General features: G+C 37.4%; 1 protein-coding gene across 4 annotated transcripts in view; it reads right to left on the bottom strand.

The window, feature by feature from the left end:
* The window catches only part of TRAPPC8 (trafficking protein particle complex subunit 8), an 82,178-nt gene extending 66,126 nt beyond the window's left edge, over nt 1–16,052 (bottom strand). For all 4 annotated transcript variants that reach the window (XM_070513256.1, XM_070513258.1, XM_070513257.1 and 1 more), the window contains exons 1-3: nt 15,502–16,052; nt 9,188–9,382; nt 135–224 (exon numbers count right to left, since the gene is read on the bottom strand). In XM_070513256.1, the coding sequence (XP_070369357.1) occupies nt 135–224; nt 9,188–9,382; nt 15,502–15,658 (442 nt within the window). In that variant the 5' untranslated portion in view covers nt 15,659–16,052. The remainder of the gene's footprint in view (nt 1–134; nt 225–9,187; nt 9,383–15,501) is intronic.
* Nucleotides 16,053–22,399: the final 6,347 nt, after the last annotated feature.

Below are 22,399 nucleotides of genomic sequence, written 5' to 3'. Positions count from 1 at the left end.
CTAAGCTCTTCTCTTTGTCCATAAGTTTATCTTCCACAAATGAGTGAAATGAAAAGGTGTTTGTCCTTCTCTGTCTGGCTTATTTTCCTTACCAAAGCATTTGATTTTAAGAGAACATTAAGGTCAAAGGATACATGCTAAATAGTGGTTCAGAAATTCATGATCTGATGCTGGCATTGACTGAAGAAAGGTCTCTCTATAGGACTCAAACCATGGAGTAGTAGCTAAAATTAACAACATAAAAAAACAGTTAAAATTCCTCAATAGAATCAGTTTACAACAGACAAAATTTCAAGTCCGTATTCCTAAAAGTCTTAAAAAATAATTTCTAGCTACAAACAAGCATTTTTCACTCATGCTTAAAGATATGTAACAAGCATGTTTCACCTGTGCTTTAATATATATATGTGATACGTGTGACACATAAAGCCATACGAATACATTCATACACAGGAGTATATATATTTGCAAAAATAGAATTGACATTCTCAAACCTACACAATGATCCCACAACTTACCCATTAATGCTTTAAGTATTAATTACGTGAGTGAAAGGATTTTAGAACTGAAATTTTGTGCCCCTGCCACTAGTCATGTCGTCATAACTAGCTCCTTTTCATAAATGATATCGTTTCAGAACAGTGGTTCTCAACTAAGAGTGATTCTGACCCCCAGGAAACAGCTGGCAATGTCTGGAGATACTTTGGGTTGTCACAACTAGAGGTGGGGAGGAGGGTCCTACTGACATCTAGGAAAAGATGTCAGGAATGATGCAAAACATCCCACAAGGAACAGAACAAGACAGCCTCCCACAACAAATTATCTGGCTCAATGTCAGTAGTGCTGAGGCTGACAAACCCTACTTCATAACTTGATTACTTGAATATGACAGTAACAAAACCTCTTTAAACAGAACTTCAAAGCATACTTACCTTATAATCAAATACACAGAACTGTATTTTCACTTTCTGTATACAGGTATATAAAGTGATTCTTAAAATGTCAAATCTCTCTTGCTCCATGCTAAGTATTTTACATTACAACTATTCTAACTTTTTTTTATTTGGACTTAGTCATTTCACTAGGTGTAAGCAGAGTACCTAATTCAGTTTTACTAAAAGAACACTACATTCTTAGTGACCTATGCTGATTATGAAACTTTATGTACTTTTTGTTTTCATCTTAATCACTGAAAACAGAGCAAATATATTTTCTGTTTACATTATACTACTACATTAAACGACTGGGAAAGTTGAAGAAAAAAAGCTATTCATCTTGACCAATAGTGTATCTAACCTGTTGCCATATATACAAAAAATTTTAATTCCAACAAATGTCTTATGAGAATAACCCATATATCATTTACGAGGGATACCACCGTAACAATTTCACATTCATTGTTACAGAATAGGAAACACATTCCCACAAATATCATCTTTATGAAAAATGGCAAAAATTGAAGGATGAATGACACAGACTAGACTGTTAGAATAACAAAATCAATTTTCTTACCAACCATTAAATATATCCCCCCAAATCAGTTAAAATTGGTCTCTGCCTAGAAAATTAATGTATATTTTCATTTAGTACAATGACAAGAAAAGAAAGATAACGAAAAAAAGATAGATAATGAAAACTTTGGTTAAATAGGAAGGAACCTCCACAGATATGGGGAAATGACTTTGTCAACTTTAATTATTTTTCTATTTACTTCATTGCTTCCATGCTGCTTAAATTTAACAAATAACAGCTAAGTTGTAGACATATGAAAAGGGGTTTGTTTCACGGTGGGCTGGAGAGTTCTGAATAAATAAATTAGATCTTCCAAAACAGCTATTCACTGCAACACTATCTTTAATAAAAGACTAGAAAACCCACATGTCCATCAGGAGGGGACTAGTTAAATAAACTATGGTACATCTATTAAGTGGTTGCACCATGCAGCTCTAAGAGAAAGGGGGAACTCTCCATATATTACTATGAAGTGCTCTCCGGGATTTGTTGTTAAGTGAAAAAAGGCAACAACAGAAAAGTATGCATTTTTGTATAAGAAAGGGAAGAAAATATGAAGAGGCACATCTGTATTTGTGTATGGTGTCAAAGAGAAACAATAGAAGGATAAATCTAATAAATTTCATTATATATAAGGGAGAGAAGAGAGGTGAAAGGGGAGGGGAAATGGACAGAAGCTAGACCTCTGTGAATGTACCTTGTTCTATAGCTTTGACTTTGGAACTAAATAAATGTCTGCATAACTAAAAATAAAATTAAATCAAAAGGAAAAAGCAAGTACACACACGTACAAGTTCTTAAAGTGAAATAATACTTTCTAAATACTGGTGCAAGAAGACCCTGGGTACTCAACTAAGGATACATATGAGGAGCCAAGGAAAGATTTAAAAACATACTATATGGCAGAAGTGGGTTTTATCCTTCAGGTAGGTCACATTTAGGTTGACAGGGTAAGTTTTCCCTGCAGCCACCTGTTTTCCTTGAGAGGTTAATTAAGAACTCCTCTTTCAGTTTTTTTATATGCCAATAAATCAAGGGCATCCTTCTACTTTTTTGCTTTTTCAAATGACTCTTTTGCAGAAAGTGGAAAAAGTGATAGTTTTTAAATTTTTTATGTGAACAAAGACTTTAACATTTATTAACAACTCTCGCCCCTTAAAATTCTCTTATACTGGGACCGGCCTGGTGGCACAGAGGTTAAGTTCACATGTTCCACTTTTTGGTGGCCCGAGGTTCACCCATTCAGATCCCGGGTGTGGACATGGCACCACTTGGCAAAAGCCATGCTGTGGTAGGCATCCCACATATAAAGTAGAGGAAGATGGGCACTGATGTTAGCTCAGGGCCAGTCTTCCTCAGCAAAAAGAAGAGGATTGGCAGTAGTAAGCTCAGGGCTAATCTTCCTCAAAAAAAAAAAAACCTCATACTTACTCTGGGATGAAATCAGTATTTTGCTCATACCGCTTTCCATCTCTACAGGTTCTTTGTTCAGAATTGAAACAGGAACCATGTTACCCTACCAGTTAAAGCTTCTCTAGGCAGAATGTACTTTGTCTTGGTTACGAAGGGTAAGGAAGGCAGCTAAAAGCTGAAAAATGACATAATGCTCTATCCTCCACTCACACTCACAAAATGTAGCATTCTTTCCCCGTCTCTTCTTTGTTTCCTTCTCAGTGCCAGTAACTTGGGACACAGAGTTATTAGTGTTCCCAATCCATATCTCACAAGGGCTGCCAGTAGTGAGCTAGACCTCAAGCAACTCTGATCCTCATCCTATTGAAACTAAATATATTTAGTAACTCCAAATCTGCAAGTTAAAAAGACTGAATATCCTAAACATAAACATCACCTGTAAATCACATATTTTCCCTTCTTAATTATTCATAAAAGGCGAAAGTGCCAGAAAATCACTATTCAGACTAAACAAAAAAGCACTAAGAAATACTAACAAATTCTACATAATGTTGGCACTTATGACTATGTAACTTTAGATAAACAGGAATAGATATACCAAAACTTAATATATTTTCAAAATGTAAATATTGCAGTAAGGGAAAAGAACTAAATAATTAAATGTTGTATAATTATTTAATTCAGAAAATGCATAGCCTCAAGGTAAAAAATATTTACCAATAAACACTGTGATTATCAGAAAATATGGTTTAATTTAGAGGATCTTAGAATACAAAAACTACAACAAACAAAACCAGAACTCTTATATGAAATTTACGAGCATTTTGCAAATTATAAAAGATCTTAAATAATATTAAGAGCTAAGAAATATTAACCTTGTATTTTAACAATACCTTTGAGAACTATTATTAAGGAAACTCTTTCTTTTTCTTTAAGATTGGCACCTGAGCTAACATCTGTTGCTAATCTTCTTTTGTTTCTTCTTCTGCCCCCCAAAAATATATTCTAGTTGTAGGTCCTTCTGGTTGTGATATGTGGGACACCGCCTCAGCATGGCCTGATGCCATATCTGCACCTAGGATATGAACAACCCAAACTCCAGGCCACCGAAGAGGAGCGTGCAAACTTAACCACTCGGCCAGGGGCCAGCCCAGGAAACTATTTCTCATCAAATGTTTTCAGAAAAATCAGCAAAAATCAAAGTATTCTAAAGAGATGAGAATCATGATTACTTATTCCCAATTTTTTAATTTCTCAGACACCAGAGTGGAAGATATTTAAAAAAATAAATTGTTCTCTTTTGAAACTATATTCCTTTTAACCCTCAGTATATCAGGAAAAAAGTCATGGTCACTTACCATCTGAATCTAACTGACCCTTAATATTTCACTGTATTTTTAATTCACTTTACAAATTATTTACAGAATTAAGAATAAAGGCATAGTAAAAACCTTTTTAGAAATTTTAGTAAGAATTTAAACAGAGCAAACTTAAATTGTATTCCACATTTTCCTGGTTTTAAAGATACTTGCCTCAATTAGGCAACACTCCTTGAGTGAAACTAACTGTTCATCAACTGTCATGAATGAACCTGGAACACATCTGTCATGTAAATACTGACTCCAGATTCAAATATATCTCTAGTAAGTTCTAGTTTATCATTACTTCTGGTTCTTCTTGCACTTGCATACTCAAGGTACATTTCAGAAAAATTTGATGGTTCAGAATTTTTCTGGAAAGAAAAAGGTCATCTTATTTGCTCCATCATTGCAAAACACTTTGATTTTTTAGACTTCTAAATAGCAAATAGAATGATTAATCCTATGAATTTTTCATTTCTACATCATCTAATTCCTTCTAATCATCTTCATACACATATCTGCCTTTAGCATTTGCCCACTTACAAACTGTATCAAGCAAATTTTGTTACAAAAATATCATAAAGGATGAAAGAGTACTGTCACATGTCCTTTAACCAAATGGGATGGTCTAACTTCTTGTCTCAAAATATTGCGTGAAGTCCCTCCTGTTAAATTACTAATCAGCTGGACGAAAATTCTATATTTTGTCTTCTGATTTGTCTAACAATTGTGAAAATTTGTGTCTTTCATGGACAATTTTCTTTTCTTTGCCAATATGAAATAAAAATGAAAAATTCTTGTGGCTGGCCTCGTGGAGCAGCGGTTAAGTTCACACGTTCCACTTTGGGAGCCTGGGGTCCGTCAGTTCGGATCCCGGGTGTGGACAAGGCACCACTTGGCAAGCCATGTTGTGGTAGGAGTCCCACATATAAAGTAGAGGGATGGGCACGGATGTTAGCTCAGGGCCAGTCTTCCTCAGCAAAAAAAGGAGGATTGGCTGCAGATGTTAGCTCAGGGCTAATCATCCTCAAAAGAAAAAAAAAGAAAAATTCTCAGTTTTCAACCATGTTCAATCAAAGAAAAAAATGAAGACAAAGGTGATGACTACAAAGATGGTGTCTCCAGACTTCTTTTATACCTTCTTGAAAGAAGATGCAATAATTTGGGCAATACAAAATTGAAAATTTAAGGATGATGTGATAGTGATGACTTAGTTCACTACTGCATCATCCTTCTAGACAACTTCATCATGCTTCCACTTTCTTATACGTAGTTCAGAGTAATTGACAATTGATAAATAATTCCTAGGACGATGACAAACAGCAAAATACTTTAAAAACCTGGAAAAATAAGAACACTAAGTTCCTATCTTGCACTACCACATTTTGAAGAATCGTCACTCTTTTTTAAGTGATGATGTTAGAAAAAAGATAAGAACATTAGAGGAACAACTCAGGAAGTTCTACATCCAACTGACAGTATTTCCAGGGAAAACATTAACAAAGAAACAATACAACAAAATTTCCCAGGACTAAAGAGGGTGTGTGACCAGATAATCCAAAGAGGCAGCTCAATACGAGTGAAACAGGAGTGAAATCAGGCCCAACATGAAATTTCAAAATAGCAGGGATAAAGAGCTTCTAAAAGTTTCCAATGGTTGGAGGAAATGAGAGGATATGTAACTTAATGGCATCTAGCTTCTTTATAGCAATAGTAGAAGCTGGAAGAAAGTGGAACAATTCTTAGGGAAATTATTTCTAATAATAATACATATAGTCAAACCATCAATCAAATAGAAAAGATAAGAACATTTTCAGATATTCATTTCTCCAAAATTTTACCTGCCAAGTAACCTCTCTCAGGAAGCTACCGGAAATGTCCTTCATCAAATCAAGGAAATACACAAAAAAAGATATGAATGAGAGGGTACAGATAAGGGAAGGAAATCCCCTGAATGACGGCTGTCGAGCAGTCGTTGGAGAGTAACTCCAGTGACGCTCACCATAACTACTCCAGTCCACGATGAAATAGAACAATGTTTTGCAACTTTTATTCCTTATTTCTCTCACGAGCCTTTTTAGGCATTTCTTTTCTAATTGGTCCTCCTCCCCTAAAAATACTTTTAAGATCAGAGATATACTGTTTATTTTTTTATGTACCATGGTCCTTTGGAGAGCCACAAACCATTGTAATAACTAAGAATTTTGCACTGTCCCAAGAACCAAATTCTCTCCCCACTGAGGGATGATATTGAGAATGCATGGAGTAGAAAGAGAAGATTGCAGGAAGGAGATCCTGATAAATGGATTATCTCGTAAATTTATGCCAAGTGGAAAATCTTACTGAGAGGCTACTGGATGTTTGAGAGACCAGCCAAAGATACAAAGAACTCTAGCAAGTTGGGGTTTTTTTGCAAAGGAAGATTCACCCTGAGCTAAGAGCCAGTGCCAATCTTCCTCTTTTTTTCTTTTTTTATGTGAGCTGCCACCACAACATGGCCACTAACAGATGAGTGGTGTAGGCCGGCACCCAGGATCCACACCTGGCTGCCAAAGTAGAGCAGGCCAAATTTAATCAGTGATCCACCACGGCTGGCCCTCAACAAGTCATTCTAAAAAGGCAATTACTAAATCCTGAAAAAACAAAACGCTGTATAAAAAAGAACTCAAAGCCCAATATTTGGCTTAGCAGTGAAGAAGTGAACAATATTTAGCCATAACACTGTAAACAGTGAATATTAACCTAAAATTATGAAAACTACATTAGGGAAATGGGGAAAGGAGGAAAGGGAGCAATTAAGCTAAATCTCCATCAATTATAATGAGAAATCAATAAAAAAAAATTTAAGTCCATTAAGCCACATACAGACATATAAAAATATTACTTAGAAACACAAAATAAATACCAGAGGAAACCACTAAAAGAACTGCTCCCTGGTGGGGCAGCAGTGCAGGGAAGAGATTACTGTTGTTTTTTCCTTGAAGTCTTTTTAGCATCACGTCTCTGTGCACATATCATTTTGATAAATTAAATCCTTTTAGAGTAAAAGGTATTATGTGTTTTGGAGGTTAGAAAGATATTCACAGCATAAAGATAGATATTTTTATTTGTTGTTTTTTTTTTTTTGAGGAAGATTAGGCCTGAGCTAACATCTGTTGCCAATCCTCCTCTTTTTGTTGAGGAAGACTGGCCCTGAGCTAACATTCGTGCCCATCTTCCTCTACTTTATATGTGGGATGCCTATCACAGCATTTCCCAAGTGGTGCCATGTCCACACCCAGGATCCAAACCGGCAAACCCCAGGCCGCCAAAGCACAACATGCAAACTTAATCACTGCACCACTGGGCCAGCCCTGTGTTTTTTAAATATAATACTTAATCCCTGTCTGTATTCCCTTAGCATTTTGGCATATCAGATATGCCATATCTCTATTACAATGTATTGTAATTATAAGGTATTGTCTCCCCATCAGATTATGAACTTATATAGCATGTCTTATTCATCTCTACATCTCAATGCAAAGCATACAGTAGGAAATCAGTAAATATTTTTTGCATGAATAACAAAAATGTTAAAGACCCTATAAAATAGAATCACAAGATTAAAAGTATAGAAGAGGGCTTAAGAAAGAATTTAGCCAAATTCTGTTGTTTTAAGAGAACAAAACTGAGTCTGAATAAGTAACTTATTCAAGTTATTCAATTAACTAATGGCTATGACTGTAGAAAAACTTGGAGGCTTTGGCATTTGATTCATTGTCCTTCACATTTAAACACGAATTTTCTATTGATGACAGTAGTAGTTCAAATTTCATCACTTTCTCCCAGAAAGATCTCAATTTTGCCTCTTGTTGACAATATCTTATGCCTAGAACTGCATAAAATATGAATCCTGAAATTCAGATTCTTTTGATTCATAAAGACAATCATAATATTTGAAACTTAAAATCATCAAGTTAACTTATCTTGCTGGAATTAAAATTAATCACACACAAAGAAAAAAATTATGAACATTTAAACAAAATAAATCTACAAATATTTCTAACTACACAATTACAACCAACTAACTTTGTGACCTAAAACATACCAGTTAAGTCCTCTTTGTATGTTTAGGAAAATGTTTAAATATGCAATTAGGTGGTGTTACAATAACAGATTATAAATTACACTGACCTAAAAAGATTATTTTATTAGGCTGCTGAAACATCCTAACCAGATGATGTACTTTTATTCTTTCCCCTCTAAAAATATATACCATATCCCTCCATTAATTAAGTCTTTTTTCATATTGGAAAAGAGTCACACCAAATACTACTAACTCACTTTACATATTAATATATAATTTCACCCACCAATCTATGAAAACATTTACCATTCAAATCAGAAGCACTCAGAAAACAGCAAATATTTATTCATATATTATAAACATTTCCTCCACTTAACACTAAGACGAGATAAAAAAATACAATAAACGTAATGCTTTTTATAATATTACTTATGTCACAAAATAATGTTTTTTTATCTACTGTTAGTTCTCTCATTCAAGAAATATTTATCATGCATATGTTGTAGGCATTACTTTAGGTACTGGGAATAAAATAAAGAGCCAAAGTTCTGCCCTCATGGAGCTTGTACTAACTTTATAATTAGAACTACAAAAACATTTTCATTATGAAAAAATAAAATGAAATCATGTAATTCATAGTTATTTGAATGGCTGCCTACTTACTTGATTGTAAAAGTCCTCAAAAGCAAGAACTATTTGTTTCAACATCATATTCCCAGGTTCTAGCACTCAGCAAGCACTTAAGTGTTTGTTGAGTGACTTCCAAGTTACAGATTTATTTTTCCTAACAAAAGAAAACTTCATTTAAAAGATAATAATAAACCTCATTACATACCACTGATGTTGAGGTCATAATCTCCCGCCGTAATCACATTAGCTACTAATCCTTCTGCAGGCTGACTGCCAGAAACAACATCATTCAAAAGCTTCCGAATGGCTCCAGGCTGAGGTGGTTGGGTGATAATGTTGCTTACTGCTATCTTCAAATTTTTAATTACGTGAAGCTGATTATTAGGATCTCTCATATGAACTTTAACAAAAAAAAGGAAAAAAACTGGAAATTAATTCACAATACATAACTCAACTATAACAACAACAATTAAAAAATGGCTTAATAGATTACAAACAAAAAGGATGCTCAAATCAGAAACCAGAAATTCCAAGTGGAACAGTCTTCCAGAAATACAACTGACTGACATTACCTTATACACCAAAAGGGCTAGCTAGAAAATCTAACCTCCCATAATGCTTACTGCTCACAACTTCCCTATGTAAGTTCTTTTCTTCCTCCTGTGTTTGAAGTTGCCAGGGACCAACCATCATCCATATCAAATCTCTAATTTTCACCTCACCCCAAGGTTGGTCCAGGGCAGCGTGAAGTATGTGGTATCGACAGTGAAAATAGTAAAAAGGAAGAAAGAGGAATTAAACGCCGCATGCTCGCTTCCTCTGCTTCCCCTACAGCGCTGCCTGCATTCTCAGTCCCTATTCCACTACCGTAAAAATCAACACTCAGGGGCCGGCCCTGTGGCAGAATGGTTAAGTTTGCGCACTCCGCTTTGGCAGCCCAGGGTTTCACCAGTTCGGACCCTGAGCGTGGATATGGCACCGCTCCTTAGGCCATGCGAGGCAGCATCTCAGATAGCACAACCAGAGGCACACACAACTAGAATGTACAACTACGTACTAGGGGGCTTTGGGGATAAGAAGAAGAAAAAAAGAAGATTTGCAACAGATGTTAGCTCAGATGCCAATCTTTAAAAAAAATTAAAAAATCAATGCCCACTCTGGTGTAGGATGTTGGTAGTGCAGGAGGCTGTGTGCATGTTGAAACAGAAAGTATAGGAGAACTCTCTGTACTTTCTGCTCAATGTTGTTGTGAACCTAAAACTGCTCTAAAAATTAAAGTCAATTAAAAAAAAATCACTGCCCATATCCCTTCTCCCAACCCAATACCTCCTACCTTCATCCTGCCATAGGCCTTGCCTCAGCGTATGGGATTCATAACCAGTGGTTCAGAGCTTCAGGCCAGGGAATAGGTTCTCAGGCAATGGTAGCAAGAAGACAGTGCCCACAGCGCATATTTTTTCATATAAATATAATCATAAGAAATGCAAGCATATTTTATCATATAATCAGACAGGATGATTAGTTTTCATAGTAGTATTAGAAGCAGTCCATTATATTGATTAAGGACCCAACTTCTGGAGTCAGACTTTATTTTAAATCCCAACCTGCCACTTATTAACTGGGTTATCCTCAACAACTTTTAAACTTCTTTGTGCTTCAATTTCCTCATCTATAACATGTCATTAATACCTATTTCACAGGGTTATTTTAAGGATTTAGGTGAGACGTTAGATGACACAGTAAGTGTAAAGCACCGAGCACCATGCCTGACACATACATAACTATTCAGTTAAGAGCTTGAGAAGTGGTGGAGGCAGCAGAGGCAACATACTCTGCTTCAAGTACATCATGGATCATCATATACAAGAGGAAACTTTGGAAAATTGGCTTTGGGTACCTAGTCACAAAAAAATGACACTTTTTTCCCAATGGAAAATACTTTATTCCAAACTTTTAAGTTCAGGCCTGCCCATATTTTAAATAAAGTTACATCCGTAAAAACTGTCTTACTAAATTTTCTGTGAGTTCTCTGTTGATTTCTAAATTTTTAATTAAAAAACATAAGACAAAAATCTTTCTAAAATACTAAGGGCCAGCCCAGTGACACAGCAGTTAAGTTTGCACGCTCCGCTTTGGTAACCTGGGGTTCACTGGTTCAGATCCTGGGCACAGACCTACCAACCGCTTATCAACCCATGCTGTGGCAGGCGTCCCACATATAAAGTAGAGGAAGATGGGCACAGATGTTAGCTCACGGCCAATCTTCCTCAGCAAAAAGAGGAGGATTGGCGGTGGATGTTAGCTCAGGGATAATCTTCCTCCGAAAATTAAAAAAAAAACCTTTTTAAAGTAGTACATATGACATGAATATGTGCACTTGTAATATAAATATCTGTACAGAAAGTATACACGCAAATTCCATTATAATGGTTGTCTATGATAAAGGAAGGAAATGGGACTAAGAAAGGTAGAAAGGTGATTTCAACTGTACCTATATTTGATTTCTTTTTAAAGAAAAGGAAAAGATACCAAAGCAAATATGACAAGAAGGGTAATATTTGTTGGTTCTGGGTAGTGGGGAGATAGATATTTCTTGTATTCTGTGCATTCTTCTGTAATTCTTTGTTTTCTAACTTAAATAAACACACACAGGCCTCTCCCTAATTAAATTTTCCAGCTGGTCTAACTATGAAACCAAAAAACATGAAAATACTACGGTGCATTTCTGTTATTTTTAGGAACACTGTACAAGTATTTTCCTTAAAGTTGATCCACAATTGTCAAATAACGTAAATACCCATGTGTGTAATAAACTTCTCTCAAAATTTTAAATTGGCTAATTACCTTTAGGTATTCATAAGTGTTAACAAGAAAAAAAATTCTGGTTTTGCCCTATATTCAGAGTGGGTTTATCAGTTATTAGGTAGTCCTACTAATAATTCAGAAATAAGTTAATAGGTGTTAATAGGTGTAGCAGGAAGCCTCTGAAATGGCCCCCTATAATCCCAATACTTCCCAGTAGAGATACTCTTGTGTAGGTCCCTCCCACATCCCAGGGTTGGTACACGTGACCAAGAGAACACAGCAAAAGCAATGGTATTTCACTTCTGAGATAAGGTTATAAAACGTACAGCTTTCATCTTGGGTTCTCACTCTGATCACTCCCTCCAGGAGAAGGTAACTGCCATGCCATGGGGATACTCAGGGAGCCTGTGGAGATGCCCACATGGCACAGAACTGAGGTCCCAGGCTAACATCCAGCGAGGATTTGAGACTTGCCAACAACTATATGAGCGAGCATGGAAGCGGTTCCTCCAGCCCCAGATGACTGTAGCCCCTGCTGACAGCTCCACTAAAACCTCAAGAAAGACCTGAGCCAGAACCATCCAGCTAAGCCACTCCCAGATTCCTCAGAAACTGAGAGATAATAAACGCTTCTGTTTTAAGGTGCTAAGTTTTGGGGTAATTTATTAAACAACAATATCTAATAATACACTGGAGTATCACAAAACCAACCCAAAAAAGAGGAATGCAAGAGCTAAGAATGATTAAAAGAAACGCTCTGAAATCACACAAAAAAAATTCAAAAGCTTCATAACTATATTAAGATTTCATTAAGATTACAGCATCACAAAAGGTGACTCCATATATCATATAACATCTCAATTTCAAAATAAAATTCAGCTCTACCATCTTACTTTTATAAATACTTTTTAAAAATAATTATATATATATATATATACACACACACACACACCCCATCTAAACATTATCTCCTGAATACTGTATTATGAAGTAACATTTCCCAGTATGTGCTGCTCCATGTAATACTGGTTCCTCAAGATAGTTAACAGTTATTTCTGAAAAATCGATCCCATGTTCAAATAAACTGGGGAAATATGGATTAAGTTTTTAATAGGTCTCTTTATAACCAGTCCTCCCACAGCCTTTAATGTGCTAAAGGACACTGTAATTCTCACAAACACATGCTATATTAAGCAAACTTATTTGACCACAAATTCTTTTTTTTTTTTCCTGCTTTATGTCCCCAAATCCCCCCTGGTACATAGTTGTATATCCTAGTTGCAGGTCCTTCTAGTTGTGGCATATGGGATGCCGCCTCAACGAGGCCTGACGAGCGGTGCCATGTCCATGCCCAGGATCCGAACCCTGGGCCGCCGCAGCGGAGTGCGTGAACTTAACCACTCGGCCACGGGGCCGGCCCCCAAAAATTCTTTTTTAGGGAGCATATAACACATCTGATGTTCTATGGTATATATTTTGAAAAATAAAATAATGGTATCTTATATTTTTACCTAAAAGACAAAACTTCATTGTATAAAGAAAACCTCAATTGCTTATAACCTGCACAACTCTAATCTCCCAAAATTCTATACCCATGCTCAAGAATCTATGACTGCCATACATTTACCATTAGATATGAAATCCAAAAATCCCTTTCCTAGAATTCAAGATCCTTCCTTATCGAGGCATCTTCTCTCTCTATCCTGTACTCCGATAGCAATAGTTTCCTCACTGTTCCCCAACCTCAATCATAATTTATACCTGTTGCTCATACCTTTCTAACTTCATCCCCCTCCTCAACAGGGAACTCTTGTCCTCATCCTTTCCACCAACTCTTTATCCATGAAAGCCCAATTCAGTATACTCCTTCCCTAAATCTTCCAGTCTACAAAAGGAAATCAGAATTCTGATTCGAGCTTCTATTCACTGCACTGTCCAATACTAGAGGCAGCCACGTGTCTATTGAGCACGTGAAGTATGTCTAGTCCAAATGGAGAGGTAATATAAGTGTAAAATGCACACCAAATTTCAGACTTCGCAATAAAAAACTGTGAAACCTCTCATTAAGATTTTTTATATAGATTACATGTTGAAATGATAACTTTTTGGAAATACTTGTTAAATAATATATATGAAAATTAATTTCATCTATTTTTTACTTTTTCATTAAAATGTGACTACTAAATAATTTAAAATTATATACGTGACACATTATATTTCTACCCAATAGCACAGCTCTCCAGTGTGAATAAGTAACTCTAAATATCGCCAAGAGATAAGACGACTTGATTAAGAACACCCTGTCTTGAGTCACATTGCCCATTTTTAAATCTTTCCCACATGTAAACTGTGGACAGTGAACATCACTATGCATCAATGTTCTCAGATTTAAAATGGTGTTAACTATCTCTATCTCATAGGATTCAATGAGGACTAAAAAAGAAAAGCTACATAAAGCAGGTATCAGGTATTAGCATTATTATTATTAACACAGCAGGGAAGAACACAGATCAAAATCAAACTGGCTCTCAAGTGTTTGTTTTTTTTTAAAGTTTTAAGAATGGAAGGCTTTTTGTTGTTCCTCTTAACGAATCACAATACCAGAGGAGCTGAGACTGATGGCTAAGATACAGGCTGAAGAAAATCCAAGAGTTCCCAAACTTTGTTTTTTTGGACAGCTCCCTCTCTCCTTTAAACACAAAAGCGTCATGGAGCTAATTCTCCCCCAAAGAATACACACCTGTGGCATATAAATACATAAATTTATGGCACAGCACTGTTTTTTTGTGGAGAAATCATCATAACCAAATAAAGATCAGTCATTCGCTTGACACAGCTTTATTACAGAACTTTTCATTTTATACAGAACTTAAGAACATTACCTATTCTTCACTATGTGGTGTGTGCAAAGTAGGTAAAGATACTGCTTAAACCACACTTGGAGTTTTACTACGCTTATTTTTCCGTAATAAAGAATATAAAGCTGGAGAAGACAGGCAGCTCTTCAACAAAAGACACATTTCTCCCGTTGATTAAACTTTTATCTGAAAAACCAAATTTTAGGACTTTTCTATGCCTATAAATCTAACTTCAACTATCTAGATGAACCACAACTTGTCCTTACCTGTCCATCAGCCAAAAGGCTGTTGCAAGTTTTATTATTTTATAATACTTTTTATCTTCTTGAGAGGTTAAGTAAAACACTGTATACCTAAGAAAACAGTTACATTTTCATAAAATAACTAAACAGAAACTTAGAAATGGATGGGCTTCACTGCTAGAAGAATGTAATATTCGAGACAATTTTGAAAGCCCAGTTTAACACCCGAGGAAGATGATCCGTCTTCTTTACTAAGACCTCATCGGTCCAAGAGGCAGCATCTTCCTAATTCCCTCCCTATGGATATTCAGAACATTCCCAACACCCTTCTCTGGGGCTCACGTTTTTCTTTACACTAATTACCTAGTGGCCCAGCTTGTCCGGAGAATAAAAGTACCTAGAGAAACTGGAGGTAGGACCGCGCTGTCTTGACCACCTCACTCAAGGCCCCTCGTCCAGCCGCCACGGTAGACACCGTGGGGCCCTAACCCCAGACGCCACTCCACCGGCTCCGGGATGTAAACATCGCCCTTCCCTTCCCTGCCCGCCCCCCAACTTCCTTCTCCCGGCCCGGCTTTGCGGGAGCTCAGTGAAAAAGGGAGGAGACCACATACCCTCGGAAGTGAGGCGAGAGAAGGGCTTAAGCAACTCCGCGAAGCTAAGGTGATTGAGACGAGTGAGCCGCTCGGCTTCGTCGCTGCACAGCGCAGCGACACAGGGGACGAAGGAGTCCGGGATTAGCTCCTGCACTGATTGTACACACTGGGCCATCGCCGCGGCAAGGCGGCGGCGGCGCCCGCCCTCCGGCCCACTCTCAGAGGCCGAGCCCGCGGCTGCAGCAGCTACTGCCGCCGCCCGCCGGCCTGGCCCGGCCGGGCGGGGCCCCGCGCTGAAGCCTCGAGACCAATAGAAGGAACAGACGCCGCCGCCTCGGCTCCCGGAGCACACACCGCTGACCCCTCCCCGTCACCGCCGCTCCTCAGCGCTCGCCCCGGCGTCCTCGCATGCCACCCTGATAGGTGGAGGCGCCGACAATCGCCAGTTAATCCTCTCGGCGGCAAAACCTTGGTCACTGCCTGACCGGAACCGCCATATTGAGGCCGAACCCTGACCCACCGGCAGTACCAGTCCCGGCAGCCCCCGCGCTCGCCCCTCACGTGACCGTGTTTAAGGAGGCGATAGGGGCGGGGGAAGAGAGCCGAGGACAGGGAAGCCAGAAGCGACGGTGGCCGGTCAGGAGGCAGACGCCGGAAGTAGTGCGCGGGTGGGCCCCTACTGGGCGGGGCGGGGGGGGGGGGCAGGGCTACGAGCTTGGTGGGCGGAGCCAAGCGGAGAGGCACGCGACTTTAGGCGTGGTTCTCACGCACGTATTTGGCAAAGCCTCGCGAGGTGCGAAGCGCTATGGGGCAGGCGCGCTTTCGTGATGGGTGCTGTCACAGTGGTGGAGGTGTACGCTCGCCTTCCACGCCTACGCGGCTTGTTTGGAGCCCTAGAGGCTCTCCTTGGAAACGCTGGGCAAATGAGGTGGCTGTTAGCGCGGCTTCCTGCCCGCTCGGCCCGCCCTTCCCACACGCTCGCAGTGGAGCGGCCAAGGCCACCTGCTCACCGGAGAGTGTGCGGCCCTGCCGGTGCTTGGAGGTTTCGCTGGAGCTGGCCTGAACAGGCCGTGTGTCATTTGAACACAACCACGCTTTTAGAAACAGACTGCCACGAATGTGAATTCAACCAGTGAGCAGAAATGTGTGCTGTTGTGGGTGCTGCCACTACCATGAACGTAAGGGAAAACTCCTCCGCTACTGCATTCTTTCTTGGTCGCAGGGAAAGGGTGTGTGCAAACGTCCGAGTCGTTTGTCCGCAGCCGCTTCCTTTTTTACATTCTGATAGGGTGTTTACTTCATAGTGATGGAGGTGCGGAGAAGCCAGTAATTATGTACCGAACTGGCTTTCTTTCCTAGCTTTCGTTTATATACCTTTTTCCTCTAAATGAGTAGAAGTGAATGAAAGGAACTTTACTGTATTCTCACTCAATTGTTTGAATTCCTTCTGAATTACATGTCAAAAATATAAGACCAGTAAAAATGCAACGCTGGTGGTTGCATTTTTCGTGGTTTTATGGTGCCTTGATTTGGAAGAAGCTTCCCCAACATCAGTATTCCAAATTGTCGGGTAGTTTGGCATCCTGAGGTTTCTACCATGGTAAGAGTTTATGACAGGTGAGAGGTATGCCTTTCTCCTGCAAATTGAGAAATGGGAGGTAGGAAAGGACTCTAGGACATAATGACATGACAGCTTAGACACAGATCAATTTAGAAAAGATAATACATGTAAGCTGGGGACCTGGAAATTTGTTTCCTTAAAACCATGTGTGCCTGAGTATCCCTTGGAAATTCTTCTTGTATCGCCTTTTGAATTCCTCTGATCTCAATCCCTTACCCATTATAATGTGAGAATCTCATACAACTGAGTATGACTCGAGTTATAAGATATATTCTTTGATACAGGACTTGTACTCCTCAATGCAAGCATACTATTTTATCTAGTACTGAACTCAAAATAAAAGTTTTAAAAGGCTATTTTTTACACTGAAGGTAAAACCAGCTGTATTAGACTCTTTGAAAAGAACTTTGAAGAGGAATTTAGTCTAAATGGATTTTTTGAGATATAATGCACATACCATAAAATTCACCCCTTTAAAGTGTACATTTGGGTGGTTTTCAGTATATTCAGAGGTTGCACAACCATTACTCCTATCTAATTCCAGAATATTTTCATCACCCCCAAAAGAAGCCTGGTACCCATTAGCAGTCACTCTCCGCTCCTACGCCCCCTCTAGGCCCTGGAAATCACTAATCTACTTTCTGTCTTTATAGATTTACCTATTCCTGACATTTCATGTAAATGGAATCATACACTATGTGATCTTTTGTGTCTGACTTCTTTAACTTAGAATAATGTGTTCAAGGTTCTTCATGTAGCATGAATCAGTACTTCATTCCTTTTTGTGGCTGAGCCTAAATGGATTTTTGTCTTATGCATTGAATTTAGAGTCTAACACTACAACCACACACAGTGTTTCCAGTGTGTAGCTTCACTGAAAAAAAATCTATTTCTTGCTAATCTAGTCTACCTAAGGGATTCATCTGGGATAGGTTGTCCTCACCTAAAGGTTAAAGTTGAGTCACTGCCACATTTGCTTTCCAGGCTGCAGGAGTGGGAAGAAGAGAATGTAAACGCACATGATTAATGGTTTAAGATCAAACTGTAGAAATGAAATTCAACAATTTCACTCACATCCCTCTGGTGCCAATGAGTCTTGTGGTGACACCTCACTCCAAAGGAGACTGGAAAACATAGGCTCAAGGGTTCTGTTGCTAAATGAAGAGGAGGAGAATGAGTATGAGATGACAGTCAAAGGTCTCTACCACACTTTATTAGGAATACGGTACCCATATATTTGCATGGAGTCTAAATATCACAATTCTTTCATTTCTCTGACTCCTCTGGACACTGGTCCTTTTTGCATCACATGCCCTCTGAACCACGCACTGTGTCCAGGAAAAATGAGGTGCTATGATTGGCCAGGCCTTGGCCATATGCCCACCCTCAAGGCCAAGAGGACAGAGTCTATCACTAGAAGAGAGGAAGCTTGTTGGACAAAATAATAACAATAACACAAGCAACTCAGGACCTCTTTTCCAAGCACTAAAGATGAGACCCACCTTCCTTCTCTCTCCCAAATCAAAGAATCCCATAAAACTTATGCTATGCCAATAGGCTTTATATTTTGATATACTGGGTTATCAAACATTTATGGATTGTTTTATTTTGTATGTATGATATTGCCTGTCTCTTCTGATGGCTGGTGTGGTCAAGTTTAAAGAACACAGACACTGAAGTCAGAGAGGCCTGGGTTCAGAGGCAGTTCTACCACTTGTGAATAAAAATAATATCACCATTGCTGTTCACCAGCTATCAAGCATAGCTATCAAGCTTTACATGCATTGTCTACTACATCTGCTTGTCATGCAAACCCTGAGAAGCACGTGTCACCAATTTGCAGATGTAGAAACTGAAGCACGAAGCAGTTAATTAACTTACCCAAAGACAGTCATCACTGGAGCCAGAAACAGAACCAGCTCAGTTTTTAACCCTGCAGACGTGATCACTAGGATAAATTACTTTTCCATATGTTTTCTTGCTTTGAAAGGACCTACAGAAATTTTAGTGTGCAATAGTATATACCGTTTTAGCAAGAAATCTGTGACTTTTGACAAGTTATCTTTTCTGAGCCTTGAATTCTTTATCTGTAAGCTTAGAAAGTTGGGAGTAGGTTTCTTGTATTAAATTCAAGGTGAAGATCTGAGAGTCTATTATTCTTTCCACTATTATTAAATTTCACTGTGTTAACAATAGATGGTGCTATTGAGTATTGGCTTTAAAAATCAATAAAAACAGTTCTAATTCCTGAGTACAGACATAGTCCTCACAGAGGAGATAAATCTATAAATCAAAGCATTGGAGGTCAGGGAATGCTCAGAAAATCTGTACGTTAAAAGTTTCTTAAGCTTAAAGTTTTATGTTGCGCTACTTTAAAACACTAAAAAAAAGAGAAAGATTTAAATATATTATCCACGTTGGCCCACACTTTTTATTTTATTTACTGTACTAGATGTTTTAAAACGATTTATTAGCATTAAATTTCTGACTAAAACAGATGGTGTCTATTTATCAATTATTTTAAGGATGATTTGTAACCACAATTTTGCACTCTAAGGCTCATAATTCTATTTTATACTTATTATAGGTATTTATGCTCCATATAAATCCTCCTCTAATTTAATCTGAAGCAAGTAAAAATCCTCTATAAATATTCTTCTCCTTTATGCTTCTAAGATAGGGGATAACATTAGCGTTTGGTTTTAAATTATACATAAATACTTCTAAAAACTGGATTTGGATATGAAAACTGTAGATATTGGGGGAGAGGGATATTGAACATCTCAACTCAAAACAATTCTATAGAGGTTTAATCCTTAAGCTAAAAATAAACACACAGTTACCTGCCATATAGTAGATTGATAGCACAGACCCATGATTTTCTATTTAGGAAAAACTACGGTATCATTTTATATGTGAGGAAACAGTCATAGAGAGGTAATATAATTTTCCCAAGGTTATATGCCTAGTTAGGTACACAGCTAGTAAAAGCTTCCCAGTTTCCTGACTTCCACTTTTCATTATACTTCTTAAGTTCACATATTAACTAAAATTAAAATTTTTTTTTATTTATTTGTCCCTCTTTATTTCAGAAATGATTTAGGTCAACAGATATTGTTTTAATGAGTACTTTTTAATAAATGCTTTTAATTTCTAACACATCAAAGTGATTTGTTTACATAAAAATTAAAGGAATAGTTACAGCTACTAAGCAGTCCCCAAAAGCTGTGTACTTTTTTAGCTAACTTGCTATGCAAGTTAAAGAATATATGCAGTTTGAAAGAGGTTAAAGAAGACCTAAACATATGGAATGATATCTTATGTTCATGGATCAGAAGACTTAATATCATTAAGATGGCAATACTCTCCAAATTGATCTACAAATTCATATCAAAATTCCAGCAGACTTCTCGGTAGAAATTAACAAGCTGATCTTAAATATATCTCAAAGTTCAAGGGACCCAAAATAGCCAAAACAATCTTTAAAAAGAACAAAGTTGGATACTCACACTAATTACAAACTTACTACAGAGCCACCATAACCAAGACAGTGTGGTACTGCCATAAGGGACAGATGTATAGTTCAATGGAATAGAATTGAGAGTTGCAAAATAAACCGTCACGTTTAAGGGCAATTGATTTTTGGAAGGGTGCCAAGACAATTAGAGGAGGAAAAAGATTGTCTTTTCAACAAATGGTGCTGGATCAACAGGTTATCTACATGCAAAAGAGTGAAGTTGGGCTCCTACCTCACACCATATATAAAAATTAGCTCAGATTTAGTCAAAGACCTAAATGTAAGAGCAAAAACTATAAAATTCTTAGAAGAAAACATAGGCATAAATCTTTATGACTTGAAATCAGAGGATGGTTTCTCAGATATAACAGCAAAAGCACAAGCAACAGTAACAATAAGAGATAAAGTGAACATCATCAAATTTTAAAAACTGGACTTCAAAAGTCACCATTAAGAAAATGAAAACACAATCCACAAGATGGAAGATGGGAGAAAATTTTTGCAAATTATATATGATCTGATAAAAATCTGATGAGTGTAAATACTGCCAAAAATTGCATTTGGATATCAAAAATGTATATCTATAAGGGTAAATAATCAAGTATTTATAAAGAACTATTATGACTCAATAATGAAAAAGACAACTGAATCAAAAATGGGCAAAGTTTAGTTAACATTTGTCACCATACAGTTACAAATTTTTTGATGTGTTTGATGAGAACTTTTAAGATCTACTCTCTTAGAAACTTTCAAATGTACTAGACTTTGTGGTGATCATTTCACAACATATACAGATAACAAATCATTATCTTGTACACCTGAAACTAACATTCTTATAGGTCAATTATGCCTCAATTTAAAAATAAACAAAAACAAAAAAATTCTTAACTAGATGAAGATTATGTAACAAAAATCCAGAATATTATACGTAATGGTGAAAAGTAAGAATCTCTCCTTTTAAAGTTGGAATGAAACAAGAATGTCCATTATCACTATTTCTATTCAATACTTTAGCTTCCTACAAAAACATCTAGAGAAGAAAAAGAAAATTTGTAGGATTTGGAAAGGAAGAAACACAACTATACTTATTTAGAAATGATATAATGGGCTAAATATACAGTGTACCTTCATCATATTTATGTGGGTGTACATCTTCTCTTCAATTGTCCCCCCCAAAAGCAGAAGGCAGAACTCATATTTCAGCTTCTCTTACAGCTAAGACATCATCATTGGACTAGGGTTTTGTCAGCTAGACATATACGTGGAAGAATCCTATCTGAAAGTGAATTATGTGAGGAGACATGTTTTTGGAGAGCTTTAATTTATGCTCTCATTGGTAGTGGCAGAGGCACCATAAAGATGTCAATTCCACCAAAATTAATCCAGAGGTTCAGTACAATTCCAATCAAAATACCCACAAAAGTTTTATGGAATTTGACAAACTAATCCTAAAATCCATGTTTAAGAGCAAAATTCTAAAAAGTGTTAAGATAATTTTGAAGATCAATAAAAAGATAGATTGACACTACTAGCAAGCAAGACGTACTAAAGTTACAATACAGTTCTTAAAAGACAGGGGTAGACAAATAGGCCGATAGAATAACTAGAGAGCTGTGGGATAGGCAAACTTGAAATATGAACAAAGCAATGCAGAAAGGACAGATTACTCAATAAACGGTGCTTTAATAATTGGTTGTCTCTATGGAATATAAATCCAATTAGTTTTCTATGTCACAACATACAAAAACTCAGGTAAGGTAGAATAAAGATACAAATCA

The sequence above is a fragment of the Equus asinus genome, chromosome 7, assembly GCF_041296235.1.
Source record: "Equus asinus isolate D_3611 breed Donkey chromosome 7, EquAss-T2T_v2, whole genome shotgun sequence".
In the NCBI taxonomy this organism is placed as follows: domain Eukaryota; kingdom Metazoa; phylum Chordata; class Mammalia; order Perissodactyla; family Equidae; genus Equus; species Equus asinus.
This window is presented reverse-complemented; position numbering and strand designations above follow the sequence as displayed.